The 17376-nt window shown below is 37.9% G+C and overlaps 2 protein-coding genes across 4 annotated transcripts in view; one reads left to right on the forward strand and one right to left on the reverse strand.

Moving 5' to 3' along the window:
• EFCAB10 (EF-hand calcium binding domain 10) overlaps positions 1-655 on the forward strand; it is a 6057-nt gene extending 5402 nt beyond the window's left edge. The window contains exon 4 of the mRNA XM_072401683.1: positions 556-655. Coding sequence (XP_072257784.1) covers positions 556-598 — 43 coding nt within the window. The 3' untranslated portion in view covers positions 599-655. The remainder of the gene's footprint in view (positions 1-555) is intronic.
• A 717-nt stretch (positions 656-1372) lies between these two features.
• RINT1 (RAD50 interactor 1) lies at positions 1373-16514 on the reverse strand. Of its 3 annotated transcripts, XM_072401680.1 has the most exons (14): positions 16425-16514; positions 13475-13720; positions 12544-12785; positions 11982-12155; positions 11739-11894; positions 11347-11503; positions 10285-10395; positions 9562-9787; positions 8926-9063; positions 7972-8171; positions 7307-7521; positions 4906-5086; positions 3373-3491; positions 1373-2298 (listed from the first exon to the last, which is right to left on the reverse strand). In XM_072401680.1, exons 2-14 carry the CDS (start codon positions 13691-13693, stop codon positions 2076-2078), a joined length of 2361 nt encoding a protein of 786 aa, XP_072257781.1. In that variant the 5' UTR covers positions 13694-13720; positions 16425-16514; the 3' UTR covers positions 1373-2075. The 3 variants fall into 3 exon arrangements, with proteins under 3 accessions (XP_072257781.1, XP_072257783.1, XP_072257782.1); XM_072401682.1 differs by lacking the exon at positions 4906-5086 and having other exon boundaries at positions 2159-2298; XM_072401681.1 differs by lacking the exons at positions 1373-2298; positions 3373-3491 and adding an exon at positions 3602-4485.
• Positions 16515-17376: the final 862 nt, after the last annotated feature.

Raw genomic sequence — 17376 nt, forward strand, 5'->3', positions numbered from 1 at the left:
TAACATGCAACATCATGTCTCCCATTGATCGTACTGTATTTTTAAATAAAAAACCTTTGCTTGGACACCTTGTTTCTTCTGGCCTAGTGTGCCTTCTAGACCTCCTGAAATGGCTTATTAGTCCAAAAAGTTTACTGACCCCTGGCCTGTATACAAACCCTTCATAACCGATCCCTTTCCTTCTGTATCATTTAGCCCATCCTTAGTATTTTGTGTTGACAGCTATAGAAGTTTAGGTAATGGGTATGTTAGGTGATATGCGAGTGAACTACACTAGTGATTATGGTAGCTGCAAGTGTGAATGTTTTAATTTATCTCCATCTGGATGATTTTTTATTGAACCGAATATAGAACGAAGCACCAGAAGGACTGGTAATATTATATTGCCAGAAGGCATGCTTCTCTAAGCCCCCTACTACTGCACTGTAAATCTCCCTTCAGATGGAGATTGTGTAATAGGCATGTCTGACTTTAGCATTTTATTAGGCGGATCACATTGTAAACAAAGATATGAGGTGCAACATCTATAATGAATTACCTCTTTTTCCCCCACAGGAGAATTCATCTGAAAAAAATGTCTGCAACATTTAAGGCATAACTCCTGTACAGCTCCACTTATACCTTTCTATTTATTAAAAAGTCTGACTTGGTAAAATGGGTCTCATGTTTTTTTTTTTAGCTTTGGTGAATAGAAAAAAAATTAAAAGAAAATAAAAATAAAGGGGCAATGACATATGAATTTATATAGTGCTTAGTTACATAGCTTAAACAAGGACTTAGGTCCAATAAGTTAGTAATAAACATATCCCAGATAAAACCCTATAGATGTAATTGATCCAGAGGATATAAAAAACCCTTATAAAACCTGGTTCAATTTTCTCCAACGAGAAAAAAATCCTTCCTGAAAATACCTTTGTGAAAAACCAAGTATATTGCATCAGCAGCATGCAGCAGTTGAGGAACATCTATAGGGAAAAGTAAATCTGATATTATGTATACAGGCCCACAAATATATTTGTTACTATGCTCTCTATTTGTTTATGGCATTAGCATAAATTAAGGAACTATGTGCCTAAAAATTAGAAGAGTTTGTAGTAATTCATGATCTGTAAACTACAGGTGTTCTAGGGGAATAGTCCTTGCAACAGTGAGAGGGAATTAGTCAGCAAGGAGGACTTGAGCTTCACTTGGCTTTAAGGTTACCTGTAATGCCACGAATCATGGGATCTTGATGACAATCTTGCAGGGGGCTTTTATTTGAAGCTACATTTTTTTTTACTCTGCTTTCTCACTTAAAAAAATTTTAATTGCCAACAATTAAATTAGCCTACAAATCCATAAACTAAAGAGAAACCGTAAAATCAAAAGCAACTATTTTTATCAACCTTTATTAGAAGGTTCTTTAGAATCTGCAATAAGATTGAACTTGCAAATATTCATTATTCTTATAAATAGCTTCACAAATGATTTACATAAAATTCATAAATTTTCTGTTAAATATTAATAAAACAGAATGTTGCCCAAAAATAACAGGATAAATATTAATATGCTAATAAAAGATAAAGAAACAGGCTTTACTGCAATATTTACCTTTAGTCTGATGGACAACTTAACCCACTGCCTGTGAGCCCAGTCTGTTAGGAACCGGATTTAGCCTGTAACTGGACAGTGAGAGAAGCAGCAGCACAACTTTTCTCTGGCACTTTGCTTCTCCTTGTAAAATGCTCCATGTCTGCACATGATCTGACTGACGCTGCCTATTTCTCCCACACTCCAACCCTGCTGTATATAGACTGCAAGGGGCTTCTTGCAAATTTAGGTACTTACACTGCTTGCGTCACAAAAATACTTTTAATGATTGATGAATGATTATATTTCATATATTAATGTCTTTTATATCTGCCCAGAGTTCAGCTTTTCTAAAACAGATAACAACTATTGTACTGTTTAATAATACATATTTACAGCAGTAAAAACAGTCCTTAATGTGTTGTGTATTTATAGGTATTACCTTGAAAACTGTCAGTATATAGAAATTGGTCAGCAGACAAATAATTGTTAAACTGTGAAAAAAATCATTTTCCAGTATTCGGCCAATTAGTTCGTAGATTGAAAAGAATTTCCACATCCTGAGGTGCCAGCTTGTAGATTCCAAGTTCATTTAGAGCTGCTGTAGCAGACGGCACTTTGCTGTTGATGGAGGTATTTTCCGCATTGTGTGCTGCAGACTGTAACAGATCCCTCAGGAGCAGCGCTGAACCTATACCCAGGTTGAGGACGATGCATGCCTCCTTTACACTGAAACAACACACACATTTTTAGTAGTCACCATTTCGTGTTATTTTAACAATTTTTTTTTTCTTGTCTGTGGCCTAGGCATTTTTTGTAGAATGAAAGAGAAGCTGGGAAATCATACAAGCTTACTCCATACAGCTAATAAAAGCTGTCCCATCCCTTCTTCTCTATATCTCTTTGCAAATGCTTTGTTTTCCAGCATTTTTTTGAACATATCTTTTTCCCCTGTACTTGATATGAACTAGGCGCCAGCATCTCTGCTAGCTAGCACTAAGGGCAGAACGGTGGCTCAGGGGTTAGCACTCAGGCCTTTGCAGCACTAGGTCCTAGGTTTGAATCCTAGCCAGGACACTATCTGCATGGAGTTTGCAGGTTCTCCCCGTGTCTGCGTGGGTTTCCTCCGCGTACTCCGGTTTCCTCCCACATCCCAAAAACATGCAGTTAGGTTAATTGGCTTCCACCTTATTGACATATGACTATAGTAGGGCCATTAGATTGTGAGCTCCTTTGAGAGACAGTTAGTGACATGACTGTGGACTTTGTACAGCGCTGCGTAATATGATGGCGCTATATAAATACTGAGTAGTAATAATAATAGCAGCATCATTTATGCAATAAATTCTACACAGTCATCCAGCTAACACTTAAAACACATGCACCTTACAGCCCCCTTAACAAACCAAGGTCTGCGATTGGCTCCTATTGTAGGCCACAGTTAGTTTACTGCAACCACTCCATGTTAGTAAATATCATTAGTTATTTATCTGCAGTGAGCAAAATATCTGCTTTTTCTTTTTTGTTACATCATTAATTTGCACAAATTAAAGCTGACTTCTGTGATGATCCAAATACGCCTGCCATAACTCCTCTCTGTCTGACCATTAGTATTGAAAAATAATCTTTTCTTAACCTCTTAAAGCTGTCATGTGATGCTCCAGCCCCAAGAAAGAGACAGCAATCAGCTGGCATAGGCACATCTGCAGCACCTAGAGGCACATCTGGACTGGTGAAGTTTTCTGACTTGATACTCTTGTTCTCTATCAAGAAAGATTGTTCTCTATCTGACTTGATACTTACTGCTTAAAGTAATTCTCTGGTCTCTTGCAGTAGTGTGAAAACAATGGAAAGAGATTCCGGGACATATCAAACTGCAGTTGTGTTGCTCCTCCTTCGTTAAAATGATTTGCCAAAATAATCTGTAAAAACCAAGATGAAAACAATCAATCAGCAATTTTGCAGGATGTGTGCACTTTTGTAGCACTTACCCCGGCCCCCTCCCTCCGGCACAATCACAATAGATACATACATACCTACAACCCCACGCCTCAAAGATACTTACTGTCCAGCGTATCTGACACCACACACCCTCCAGACAAAATTCAGATACTGTCCTGTGACCTCTTATTCACTATTTAAAGACCACATTTAGGCTGATGGTTTTTTTTTTTTATTGAAGTGAATGGAGAGCATGGTACACATTCACAGATAATGTTCTAAAGATTCAGGGTAGAAGCTGTACCCTTTTGATGTTGTAGCTAAGAAAGACAAACCTATTCTGCATATGTTGTGGTGTTTGGGGGAATATAAGTGTTCACAGGTTCACACTAATCCCGGTCCTTTACACAACCTCTCAATCTTGGGCCTCTCTTTCTTAGAACCTTTACCAGAGTCTGATCAGAGACCATCTTATGCTGTGTTTCACCCAGTTGTACAAGGTACTCCTACAGTTTAAGTGTCCTGGCCCCATATATAAGTATGTTGGAACAAGCATTTTCGCGGCTTTTTAGCTGGTACTATGTCCCAAATTCGTTTACACCAAATTTCACTACAAGTATCTCTCCTGTGTTGGAGGGGCTGTGTAGACCAGGGCACTTTTGGACACATTTGGTGGTTTTGCCCAAATATTCAAAGACATTGGTGCCAGGTGTCAGAGTTCATAGAAACAATCTATGAAGCTTCCTATACTGGCAAATACAAATGCTCTTTTATGCCCCTATTTCTCAATGCAGCTAAAGCACTTACTTTGCTGTACTGGAAATCCCTTTCTGCACCTCCCATAGGTGGTTCTAAAGAAAAGATGGCCTCTGCTATAGGAGATTTAAGAGTTGTCTCTTGACCTGCGGGACACTTTCGCATTATTCTCAGACACATGGTCAAGCTGGATAGTATTTAAAGGTTGCAGGAAACACTCTGAAATAATGCAATGAGATTAAGAGATGGTGTAAATGGCATTCAGGTGACTGAAAAAAAAATTAAGGTTTGTTTTCCTTTCACATTGTGAATTAGTTTCATATAACTTTTTATTACTGTTCACCCTGATTTATTCTTATGTATCTTACAGAATGCTTCCTTTTCTTCTTACTGTTGCACTCTTCCATGATCATTTGTTCATTAGTTTTGCTAGGAACCTTTTACCTCACCTTTCACCTCCTCTCCTTCTGTTCTTCTTTTTCTCCCTTCCCTCTATCTTCCTTTTTTGTATGTTTTTAGCACTGGACTTATACTAGCTTAATTGTCTTTCCCTGCAATTTTGTATTTCCCTCACTTTTCTTATAATAAACCTTAAATAATAATAAAAAAAAGGGTCAGCTCAAAAGCTTGACTACTTACATCTTGATATATGAATAAATCCAGCTTTTCTGCAAGCATCTGCCAGACAGTTTTAAACAAAGTGTGACAGAGTTGTTGCTCTAGTTGTAGGAGGCGATCTCTGAGTGCTAGCAGCATAGGACAGGCTGTGCTAGAAAGTGACATCACGGCTTGTTCTGACTGTGTCGGCAGTGACAGCCACCTGGAATAGGCAGAATAAACCAGTGTTCACATTTTGGTACGTCAGAGGTATATTTGCATGTATGTGTGTATGTATTGCTCAGTGACAGTGTGCCTTTTGCTTAAATACTTTTTTTTGGACTCTTACAAATTTCTGGCCTGTAATAATGCCTTCGAGAAAACGTAAGGCAATTGGCGGAGTGCAATAAAAAAAAAAATGAAACAACACAGTAGACAAGAAAATCCCGAGGACATGAATAGAAGACTTGCCACACTGCGGGGGAGAGGTGCTACATCTAGAGCTTCAGGGACAGTACAACAGCATGAGACTTGACTACAGGAAATGAGAGAAAGAGCTACTACATCTAGAGCTTCCGAGACAGTGCAACAGTGTGATACCCGACTATAGGATAACAGAGATAGACCAACTACATCTAGAGTTAGAGAGACAGTACAACAGCATGAGGCCCCACTACAGGATATGAGAGATAAAGATACTACATCAAGAGCTTCAGATACAGTACAACAGTGTGAGACCTGAGTACGGGAAATGAGAGATAGAACTACTACATCTAGTGCTTCAGAGACAGTACAACAGCGTGACACATGAGTACAGGAAATGAGAGAAAGAGCTACTACATCTAGAGCTTCAGAGACAGTACAACAGCGTGGGACCCGACTACAGGATATAAGAGATAGAGCTACTACATCTAGAGCTTCAGTGACAGCACAACAGCGTGAGACCCAAGTACAGGAAATGAGAGAAAGAGCTACTACATATAGAGCTTCAGATAGAACATTGAAACAATAAGAGGTTACTGGATACCCATGGCATAAACAACTGGGAGCACTAAATTTGCCGTGTTTTGCCACACCCCCTTTTTTACCACCCGGTTACAGCTTCCTACCACCCGGCTGAAAAAAATTTCTGGGGAGAACACTGTAACAGACTAGACAACATTTTAGCTTAGCATTGGAAGGATTCCACTATGATCCTTATAATGACTACTCGCAGAAGGCGAGTGTTACCATCAGAAAAATGGAAATGGTTTGTAGTTACTGTGAAGCCAAGAAGTTTAAATCTGTGTCTCCTTGTATTTGCTGCAAAAAAGGGAAAGTCAAACTCTGCCAACTGGAAACACCACCACAAAAACTTTGGAATTACACATCAGCAAATACCTCAAATAGTCAAAGCATTTTCTTAAAAACATCAGAAAATACAACTCATGTTTCCAAATGACATCATTCAGCGCCACATCAGTTGTTCAACAGCCTCCATTTCCATTCACAGTGCAAGGGCAAATTTACCATAAAGCGGGATCATTACTTCCGCTGCCAGATCAACCACCAAAATTTCTACAACTATATTTTATTGAAAACAAACTAATGGAAACTGGCCAGAGGTGCACCTACATCTCAGGAACAAAATTTCAGATTGTACAAAGGATTTCAAAGGTACAAAGGATGTTTCATGAGCACAATGTTCTTATTAAAACATTTAAAACAGCATTGGAACATATGTCAATAATTTAGGTTAATGTAATTTATTGTATATTGTACTTATACTTTTAAAAGCTGTAAAAAAAACATTTCTTTGATTTAACACTATAGCTTTATTTGATTCCTTTTCCAGTATAATATAAGATTGCAATAAATAAATACCCGGGCAACACCAGGTAATCAGCTTGTGTACATAAAAAATGTATGTGTAGAAAATTTTACATTGATTGCTTAGGTAGGAACCAAACCTAATTACTGACTTCACCTTACAATTCTGTCTTTCAAATAGTTCTTGTTGTAATTTCAATGTAAAATTTAAATTTTTGTGGTATTCAATCTAAGTATATTGTGTAATTAGAATGTAATTTGTACATGTACTTAACTTCAATGTTAAGAGTATTAGTGATAATATTTGTTCAAAAAAAGTATAACATCATTATTAAAGAAACAAAACAAAAGATACAATAAAGTAAACTGGATTGCACATCTATGGAGTGTGAAACAAAACAATTCAGGAGAGAGAGAATTTTAAGAGAGAGAATATGGGACTTTCATTTTAGATGTTTGAGTTTGGCGACTGTAAAGTCAAAGACAACTGTGCATTATATTCGCCATACAATTTGTACAATCTATCAATCTAAAAACACTAAACAAGAATTGTCCAATAATAGATTGAGATATCCTTGTGCAAGAGAGCTCGTTACATACAAGCAATACACCTGTCATCTATACAAAGCCTTACCTTTCTTTCCTGTACATCTTTGCTGCTTCTTTTACTTCTCTGAAGACATGTTCTACCTGACGACTTAGCATGTCATTTTTTAGTCTCTCGAGGAGGTTAATCATATCATCAAAGACAGATATTTCCATTGAAGCCAGCTGTCCCAGCTGAAGCTTACTGCTAGAATGAAGGTCAGTGCAAACCTCCAATGCAGCCTGCTGCAGTTGTAAAAAGAACTGAAAACAAGAAAGAGAAATATATTTTAAGAATAGACATCAATAGCAGTCTAAAGACAAGCGTTATGTTAGCCTGAGTTATTATGCACACAGCACAGCTCTTAGTATTATCTACACAAAAATATAATGACAGGCTTTGAGGTAGAAAGAGAATTTGCTTTAACATGTAAATTGATTTGACATTGTAAAACTGTTGTACTGCTATTTTAATGTAGCAGGGTTTTATTTCTGAAAGCAAGGGGAGCTGTCTAGAGCAACAACCCAGGCTTCAACAAAATCCAAAAACTCTGGCTGGTTGCTATAGCCAACAGCTGCCCATTTTATTTTTTTACAGATCTGGATTAAGTAAGTAGTTTTTCTTTCGAATATGGCTTAATCCAACATCCATTTAGGCACAAAAATGACTTGTCAAAATTAAAAAAACAAAAAAAGATAAATATATGTACTTACAACATTGTCAGCCCAGTCACCCAGCACAGCTGCTATGTAGTTGACAGCATTGAGGATTGCACAGTATTTAGGATCTAGCAAAGCTCTACTCTCCTCCTTCATCACTTGTGTTAGACGAATCCTAAAGTCATCAACTAGTTCCTTCTGCAATTCTAGAAACTTCAGCTTCTTTTCTGCTGTAGGTAGGTTCTTATACCTGTCTGATAGTTATAACAAAAATAAGCTTTGTTGGAGAACCATTAAATATAAATACATGATAAAAAAAAAATAGATCAGCTAAAAAATGTCAACATTGAAAAAAGTGTTGCATGTGTGCAGCGATCCTTCCTAATAGATTAAAATTTGGTAGCACTATCTAAACACTTCAAACAGATTCAACTGAAGGCACATTGGGGTGTAATTATAGGAACCAGAATAGTGTTCCACTACCCAGTTCGATTCTATAGGTTATCACCTGCTAATTCCACTTTACCATCTTTTAAGCTAGCCTTGTCAGTTTGTGAAACCAGCATCTCTGCCTGTGCAACTATCATCTTTATGGCTTTTCCTGCATTTACCATAATATAGGCCAGGCCTCGAGTTTCAGTGTGCGTGGATCCACACAAATATTTAGTATTATTCTATCAGACAGCATTATATTTATAATATATTCCTGGCCTGTATATGGCTCTTAAGGACCAGGGGCATCCCTGTTATAGGTTGACCCTACCTGCCTGTGCAAGACACTATCTTTAAGGCTGTCTCTGCTGGTTTGTGCAACCACAGTCATTATTATTCTTCCAGTTAAACAGAAATCCAGCAGTTGCTTGTAGCACAGAATGTTTCTGAGCTTATATTTTACCTGTTGGAACATAAACTCTTGAATAGTTACTTCCTAAGATAGTACCAGGCTACCTACCAAACTTAGAATAGCTAGCCATTTTGTAACTGAATAGATGGCAAATTACAAGGTACCTGTGATAACAAGCAGTAGAGTCATAAATGTCTCCGCACAATCTGGAAATTTCATTTCATCCACATCACTAATATCTTTGTATTGAGAAGCCCAGGCACCCTCCGCAGACAACACAGTATCCATCTTCTCCAGAGCCACTGATAAGATAAATAAAAGAGCATATGCTGAAGCCTATTTACTTAACACAAGATGCATTTATAAACGGTACTGAAAAACTGTACTGAGAGATATTGGACACCGTAATTGCTGACTTCCTATAAAAAATACTAGTTAGTAAGATATCGGTTTATAGGTTTCCTATAAAGATATTACCAGCTGAACTGAAAGGATGTCTGACTGCCCAAGTTTTTGTCATTCTTGGGACACTCTATAACATCTGTAATTGATAATAAAACGGCTAATAAAACAAGGGTAAAACAAAAGCATCATCCACAATACTGGTAACAGAATTATACCCATATGATGGTGGTGATCACCATTGAAGTAATAAATATTATTTAGGAGAAACAGGGACAAGCAAAATTTTGCTGCAATAAAACTTGTCTGGAAGGTAACCAAGAATAATCCCGCTGAGTATCATCATAATACTTATTATTCCTGGAGCTATGCAAAACACTGGTATTTGTTATAATTACATTTCCTTTCCACGGTAAGCCATCGCTGAAAAAAGGTGTCCTCAGATAGGATATGCATGCAGTTTGGCAGACTGCTCGGGTAGCCATGTGCAGAGTGTAGTTCTCTTTGAAACAGAAGCACCTCATCTACCAGATGGCAAAAAAGGACATCATCATACAGCAAACATGGAATGTCAGCAGACAGCTTCTCCAGCACCAACATCACAAGACCACGAGTAAACTCCATCTAGAGACAAGTCAAAAGAAATGTAGTATTAGAACAACAAATAACACAACCCCAGGATCCTGTATACCAGGATGTCTGCAATTTTTAGCACCTAAGGGATTGTCACCCAAACTCAGCAGACTGAGAGGAGACCAATGGGATATCGTGTTCCATAAAGTTGGAACATTAGCTTTCACTTCGGTTTTTATCACAGACGTTTAATGTTTCAATAATCATTAAAAACTAATGGTTTCAATTAATTTCTATCATTAGTTTGCACTAAATTAGTACACATTTGTAACTGAAAGCTGAAGAAAAGTCACTAAATTGTACCTACTGTATGACCAGCATTATAGTACAAAGACCATTTTCATTATTTAAAAAACCCATAGCTCCACCTCCAGAGCATGCTAGTGGGAAAGCTGCACACAGTAATAAATATGCAAAAGCAATATCGCTAATATTTTTATTACATGGTAACAACATTTTCTGGATTCCTTATTTGTTTAAATACTAACCTTAGCGTTTACAGAGGAGCCTGCTTTAACCAGAATTGGCTGAATCTTGTCATGTAAAAATTTAGTGTGGTTTGAAATCCACATGAGCACTTGAGTAAGGTACCACTCAGGCTGGAAAAGAAGCAGAAACACTATTTAACATTATAAAGAAAATAATTTACAGCACCAATGTGCACATGTATGGACAAATGCATGCAGCAGCCCAAAAAGTCAGTACATACTTTTACATAGCTGGGATGCATTCCTTTCCATTGCCAAAGAAAAAAAAACATTAAAAGAAATATCCATATAAATGATATAAAGAGAAATAAATAATACATAAAAACCCTGCTTTGACATCCATTTGTAAACTTCTATGGATAAAGTGACGTTATAAAGGCAAATTTTATTTATAGAATTTAAATGCTCTATAAACAACTAACTATTCTCTTAAGATTTGCATACAGGATGAATGAGGCGTGTAACAATATAAAGATTCTAAAATAGAACCTCATTACCTGGGTAAAACAAGTTCAGTACAAATAATGAACAGGTCCATAAACACAAAGAATGGGGCAATAATAACCACCATTTACAAGACATTAACCCTCTCTTGACATAAAGGCATGCCCCATGACCATAATTTACTCATCCTCTTAGACCTTTTTACATTTCATTGAGGTTTAAGCAAGTGCACCTTTTCCTAAAATAAGGTAAAATTCCACCTCAGACAGTAGTCTCCATACCAGGTGTCCCCACTAAAAAATTTTCCTCTTCATTCTTATCAGTAACAACTTAAGAACTGAGCATATTCCCCGTTACAGTCTCTCCCATTGACAATGATGCTAAGGACAAATACTGAGGTGTTATCTCCCTAATAGAGACACAGGCGACAGCAGGCAAATAACAGGGGTTGATTACCTTCCCCACTCTATCCATAACAAGAAAGAAAAGTTTTGGTCAAAGTTATGGCACTTTAAAGAACTGAATATTAAAACACATTTCAAATAAATCATGTGACAACTATGAAATTCTATACAAGAAATGACTAGACAGACACAACACATACTTTCACATACTTACCTTGCTTAAAACATTGGTTTGTCTATTGCCTGTAAAATGATAGCGGAACCTCTTCTGCAGAGGAGCTAACATAATTTGCATGGGAAGAATGATAGGAGGAGAGGATGGAAGGGAAAATTTCTCTGGCATCTGTTTAGGTTTACTTATTAGTTCATCTCTAAAGTTATGCGTTAAGAAAATAGTGATTATAAGATTCATTTTACATGTATTAACATATCTGGAAGAACATTTATATAGACTCACAGGGGAAAAACTATAGAAACCAGGCAGTCAATAGGTCCTTACCAGAATCATCCTATGTGATCTTGGCCTTGCATTTGTGCGTCTACACTGCAGAATGTCAAAATGACTGGTTATTTGTTATTACAGTCTGCCTAATTTGTAAAGGATACGAAACTTGAAGCTTAAGAAGTTGAGTGAAGAGTGTTTGCAGGTTAGCGTATATTTCATTAAGTCCAGCTGGGGAGGATGATGAGGAAGCTGGTATTGAGGATTGATGAGGACCAATAAAAGGCCAGTGCAACTGATTTAACACTTCTTCAAAATCACTACAGTAAAAGAGAAATACAATTAGCAATACACAACGATAAGAATATCACAATTACATATTAATATATAACATTTTTTACAAAAACCTTGTTATCTTGTCCTTTAGGATTTTGTGCCAGAACTGAACAGTGGAACGGATGAATTTCAGTAGGTGAGTACATGATGAATGCTGGAGTTTAATAGCTAGTTCAGCCATTGATACCAATGTATCTGTAGCTTCAGAAACATTGTTGGTCATCAGATGTTGCTGAATGTTATCACTGGGGAGAGAAAAACAACACACCGATCTATGACTGTGTTCACCAAACATTTGTAAATGCTATTTAAACAATTCAAGCTGCTATGTCCACCACAAAATTTTTGCTGTACATATGATGTGCTAGGGTGATTTATTTTCTTAAGACACTACAAATCTTAATGTACAAAATGTTCATCTCAGACAAGAACAGGTGTCCACATTGAAGTGTTTTTGCTTATCTAATATTAGATTGGTTGGATTTCCCTCATTGACAGTAATCACCATGACAAAGAAGGTGAATCTCTCCAATGTGAACGCTGACAGCCAAAAAGACTTGATAGTGGGTCCAACACTCACCTACCTAATTCAAAGCAGAAAAAAATATTTATGCATCTTCATACACCACTCACCTAAGCTCCTCAATTTGAGAGATCCATTTCAGGTAGGCTAGATGGCGCTCCACTTCACTGATCTGCTGAATCAGGGCTCCTAGATCCTCCATCCATGGTGAGGCCTCCACTAGGTGTTGGCTGATGGACTGAGACAAAGTAGTCTCTCTTTCTAATAGAGCAGCCAGAAAGGACTTGGTATCTTCTGCATTGTTCAAAGCAGCCTGAATTCGTTTTGGAGCCTCAGAAGAGACTGTAAGAACCTACAGGAAAAATGTAAAGTGTCACCATGCTTATCATAACAAAATGTTTCTATACAAGAAACATAAAATGTAACTTTCTATGTGTTTTTGCACATCCATAACTGTCAAATTAAACTTTTTTTTGTTATGTTCTCTTGACAAAATATAATTTTTGGGTGGCAATTATGTTTTATTAAAGCGTAACTAAAGCCAAAAATTAAAAAATTGCCACTAGACATGTCCTCTCTTTCAAAAGTGATAGATGATTTCCTATGAGCAATATGATAACCGTACCTGTGTGATTGCAATTTTTTAATTGTACATACTTGTCCATGTTTTGTTCTGTATCTTCTTTTTTCTGTTCCTGCTATTGCTTCAGCCGTCTTGATTAGCTGGGCTGGGATGCTGTAACTTCCATGCAGGTGTGCAACAGCAGGGAAAGCCAGGATTTATTTTGAAAGCTTAGGATAGTGATCAGGGGGTAAGGGTGCTTATTGCATTGCCTGTCACTTTCTGCAATAAAGTCCAGCTTCATACTAAAATTTGAAAGTGAAACTTTAGTTCTACTTAATAAGTCCTTTGCATTCACACTGCAAATTCATTGGCCCATGTATTTTTAGGAATTTGTTAGAGAGTAGTTTCAGTTCTTTTTAAATTAAAACAGGAGCAAACTTTTCCTCATTAACAAAAACCCTGAAACCCCAACGTACCTGTTCTTCCAGGTGCTTAGTCTCTTTTGATATAGTCTCAATAAGAGCAGCTACCTTTGGCAGAGACTTGAAATCATTTCCAACCTCCTTTTCTACAAACTCACAGACATAGAATGGAAGATCACAAGTGTATGGATCAGACTTGTCACGGTGACCTAATCTCTCCGGATCACTGTTATCTGAATCGACTGTTTGCTTCTCACTTTCACAAGATGCCATTTCTGACTAATATACCCCAGAACAAATCTGAAAGGAAGAATGGATGTCTTGTTTAAACAGAACTAATTGACATTATGTTTACATATAAAGAATATATAAATAATGACATTATACATTGTACATTATACATGTACAAAACATTCAAGTGTTATCATCATCATCATGGAGTAGTGGTGTACAGTAAGATGCAGAAACATAAATAACTTTAATCCAACTCTAGATAACCAATTAAACTAGAACACCTCCATGGATATATTACACCCGTAAGGCTGCTTACACACATTAGAGTTTTGTCATGAAAGGTCCTTTCCAACGACAAAAGACTGAAAGATGCATGAATGAGCGCTGTACATACAGCACCATTCTGTTCTATGTAGAGGCGAGGGGGGAGAACGTGCAAGCGGCACCCTGCTGTGCTCCCTCCCCTTCCCTTGCATTACGACCATTCGTGGAACCGCCACATCGGATAACCGGTGTACACACGTCAAATCTCGCCCTGAAATGATAATCAGATTAGAATTATCTGATGTGTATATGTAGCCTAACACTTGCCAAACGATGAAAACCAACACAAAGCTTCTAATATTAATTCCTAAGGTGTCCCTACATCTTAGCCAAGCTTCTCCAGGCAAACAATCCTTGTAAACTAAGAATGTAAATAATTACCTCTCCTGCCAACTACAGTGCCAAACACCATTTATCTTCTTCAGAAATCACCCCCAAAGTCCACTCGGAAACCTACATTTAATGTGTGTTAACCTCCTGGGTCGCTCCCACTGTCCCCAATGGTTTCTTCTGTTGACCTCCATGCCAGCACAGGATACAGGGATTACATCCCACAGTACCAGGTGCAGGGTAGCTTTTTCTTTTAGCTTTATTGACATAGTGGCTTAGGCTACGTATGCACATCAGACGAGTCTCAGCATGGTGGCTCAGTGGTTTGCACTCTGGCCTTTGCAGCGCTAGGTCCCAGGTTCGAATCTCAGCCAGGACACTCTCTGCATGGAGTTTGCAGGGTCTCCCCATGTTTGTGTGGGTTTCCTCCCACATTCCAAAAACATGCAGTTAGGTTATTTGGCTTCTCCCCAAAATTGCCCTTAGATTGTGTTAATGACACAGGACTATAGTAGGGATATTGGATTGTGACATGACTTTGTACAGTGCTGCAAATTATGTTGGCGCTATATAAATACTGTGTAATAGTAATTGTCTCAGGGCGGATATTGAATGAGAATCTGGCGTGTGTACAGGAACGATCGTAATACAAGTGAAGGGGAGAGAGCGCAGCAGGGTGTCGCTCTGTCGTTCTCCCCCCCGTCCCCACTCCATAGTGCAGAACAGTGCTGTATGTACAGCGCTTGTTCAGTCTTTTGTCCTTGGAAAGGATCGTGAAAGATCCTTTCCAATGACAATTATTGAACGTGTGTACACAGCCTTAGAGCTTGTATTGATTTTAAATAATCCTTAGCATGTCATAGTTATTAGATAATAAAATGGCATCAAACCTTGAAGTGTAAATTGAGCACCTTTGTTTACCGACCAAACAGCATAGACATATGTATCCGTCTGTACATATATATTCTGTAATTGAGGTAAGTAGGAGATATTGTACTGACATATTTGCAAAAGTATCAATTATTCTAAAGTGTTACAAAATAAACCCATCATAAAAAGAACACTGGGCTGCCAATGACCCCTTTCTGAAAATGCTAATTCATGTCACATAACCCTGGAACAAGAATGAAGAACTGGGCTAACAATTTATTTGTGCCCACTGACATGGGCTTGCTACATTCTCCCAGTTTCCTCTATTCCTCCCTTCTTCCATTTATTATCCCCTTTTACTGAGTATTTATTTAAATATGTCTAATGCATTGTTATTTATCTTTTTCTATGTTCTGGCAAGAAACTGTGGTGGGCTTCTGGAAGCTTCTAGGCCTGAGCCAGTAGGTTATATAGGGAGGTTTGGTGTCCGTGTGATTACTGTTCACAGGATGGGACTAAAGGAAGCTCCCAACCCTCCCTCCCTTTTACTGTTTTTAACGTCGCTGGAATACTCATATGATTGGCACCCCTTTTTTTTGGGGGGGGGGGGACTAATTTTGTATGTTTTTGTTCATTAATATTGCTCGAGCTCTACTGGCTGAGCAAGTTTATTTATTGATATGTATTTCATTGTCTTGATAATAAGCCAAGATATTAAAACCAATAAAGTGCTGCGGCGATTTATTGCCAGTTAAAATTGTTGTAGTGTCTTTATTATATTTGGCTTTATATATATTTATTTAGTTGTTGGTTTGGGGGGGGGGGTAACGTGAGCAATCCCATGCAGATCAGTACAGGTAAAGACAAGGAGGTATCTGCAGGCTGGTTCTGAGGTTCATTGTTAGTAATATTATATATAGAGAGTCAGAAGGGATGTCAGGTGCATTCTGCCATGGCAGGTGACAGATCTCCCTTATGGCTGGTTTCTATGTCTGCATATTATATTAAATAAATGTGTTTATTACAAATGAAAGCCACATAGCCCCAGCAATGCGTATACACATAGTGAGGTGATAAACACCAACATGACACAATTGGGCCTGACAAGTTTAATATTCACATTGGAATGTAATATATACATATAAAGTCCCCAGCCACTTACATTCACACTGAAACAAATGACAGAACACAATAGCAATGAATAAAAGCCCAGCAGCTCGCCCATTGACTATCCATAGGTGAGTACCTGTCAGTGGCCAGCACACAGCGCTCCCTCAGTTCTGCTGACACCTCAAACACACAGCTTGCCACTCAACACAGCACCACGTCACTTCCGGCTGCCGGGACCACTTTTTTTATTTCAATAAACTTTATAAAAAAAAATAACCATAACTCATAGAAAGGCAGTATATAAACCCCAGGAAAGACCCGCATGAGCAATCTGGCACGGCTCACTACCGAGCATTGAACGTAAAATGTCATAATTACAGAAAATTTAGGACAAACATTGTTCTTAGACAGACAGACATTGTTCATGCTACGCATGCTGAAGTGTTAAACTAGACCACAAGATGTCGCTAAAGGGATGATGACATCTGAATTAGTTTCTGTTTCTGTGCTGGTAATCTTTAAAACTTCAAAAATACTGTAAATTGGGAAGATGCAAAATTAGATGTTTGAACTGTCAGAAAGTACTTTTGCTGTGCATGGCAGGTTAAAACAACACTTTTATTTAAAAAAAAAAAAAAAGTGATCAATCAAGTTAAAGAACAGTATTTGGAGAGGTAAGGGAATTTGTATGACTGCCTTCATTCTACAGAACTGCCATTTTCACTAATAAACTGTATTTACATAGCACCAACATATTATGCAGGGCTGTACATTAAAGAGGGGTTGTAAATACCTGATACAAACAATGGCATAGCAGGAGGAGAGGACCCTGCCCAGAAGAGCTTACAATCTGTTCCATGGAACCCCAGGGTTCTTCCAGTTTGATAATGGCTGCATAGTTCTGGGACCAAAACCACTAGTTATAGCCAGCTGCATGGCTCTAATGCTGTTTTAACTGTCCATATAGTTGGTATTCCAGCCACCTCTGTAAGAAGGGCATTCTTCCCACTGACCCACCAATAAACTGCTTTTAGTAGGGGTTCCCAAAGACATTACATTTTTTTTCAAGGGTTCCTCAGGGGTAAAAA

The sequence above is a fragment of the Pyxicephalus adspersus genome, chromosome 2 (assembly GCF_032062135.1).
Source record: "Pyxicephalus adspersus chromosome 2, UCB_Pads_2.0, whole genome shotgun sequence".
NCBI classification, from domain to species: Eukaryota; Metazoa; Chordata; class Amphibia; order Anura; family Pyxicephalidae; genus Pyxicephalus; species Pyxicephalus adspersus.

Excerpts from the sequence above, each read along its gene's own strand:
- RINT1 (XM_072401680.1), bottom strand. The coding sequence starts at position 13,693 with ATGGCATCTTGTGAAAGTGAGAAGCAAACAGTCGATTCAGATAACAGT. Across the intron at positions 11,895-11,981 it reads CTAAAGGACAAGATAACAAG|TGATTTTGAAGAAGTGTTAA; the intron begins GTTTTTGTAAAA and ends CTTTTACTGTAG. Across the intron at positions 3,492-4,905 it reads ATTTATTCATATATCAAGAT|ATTATTTTGGCAAATCATTT; the intron begins GTAAGTAGTCAA and ends TGGTTTTTACAG.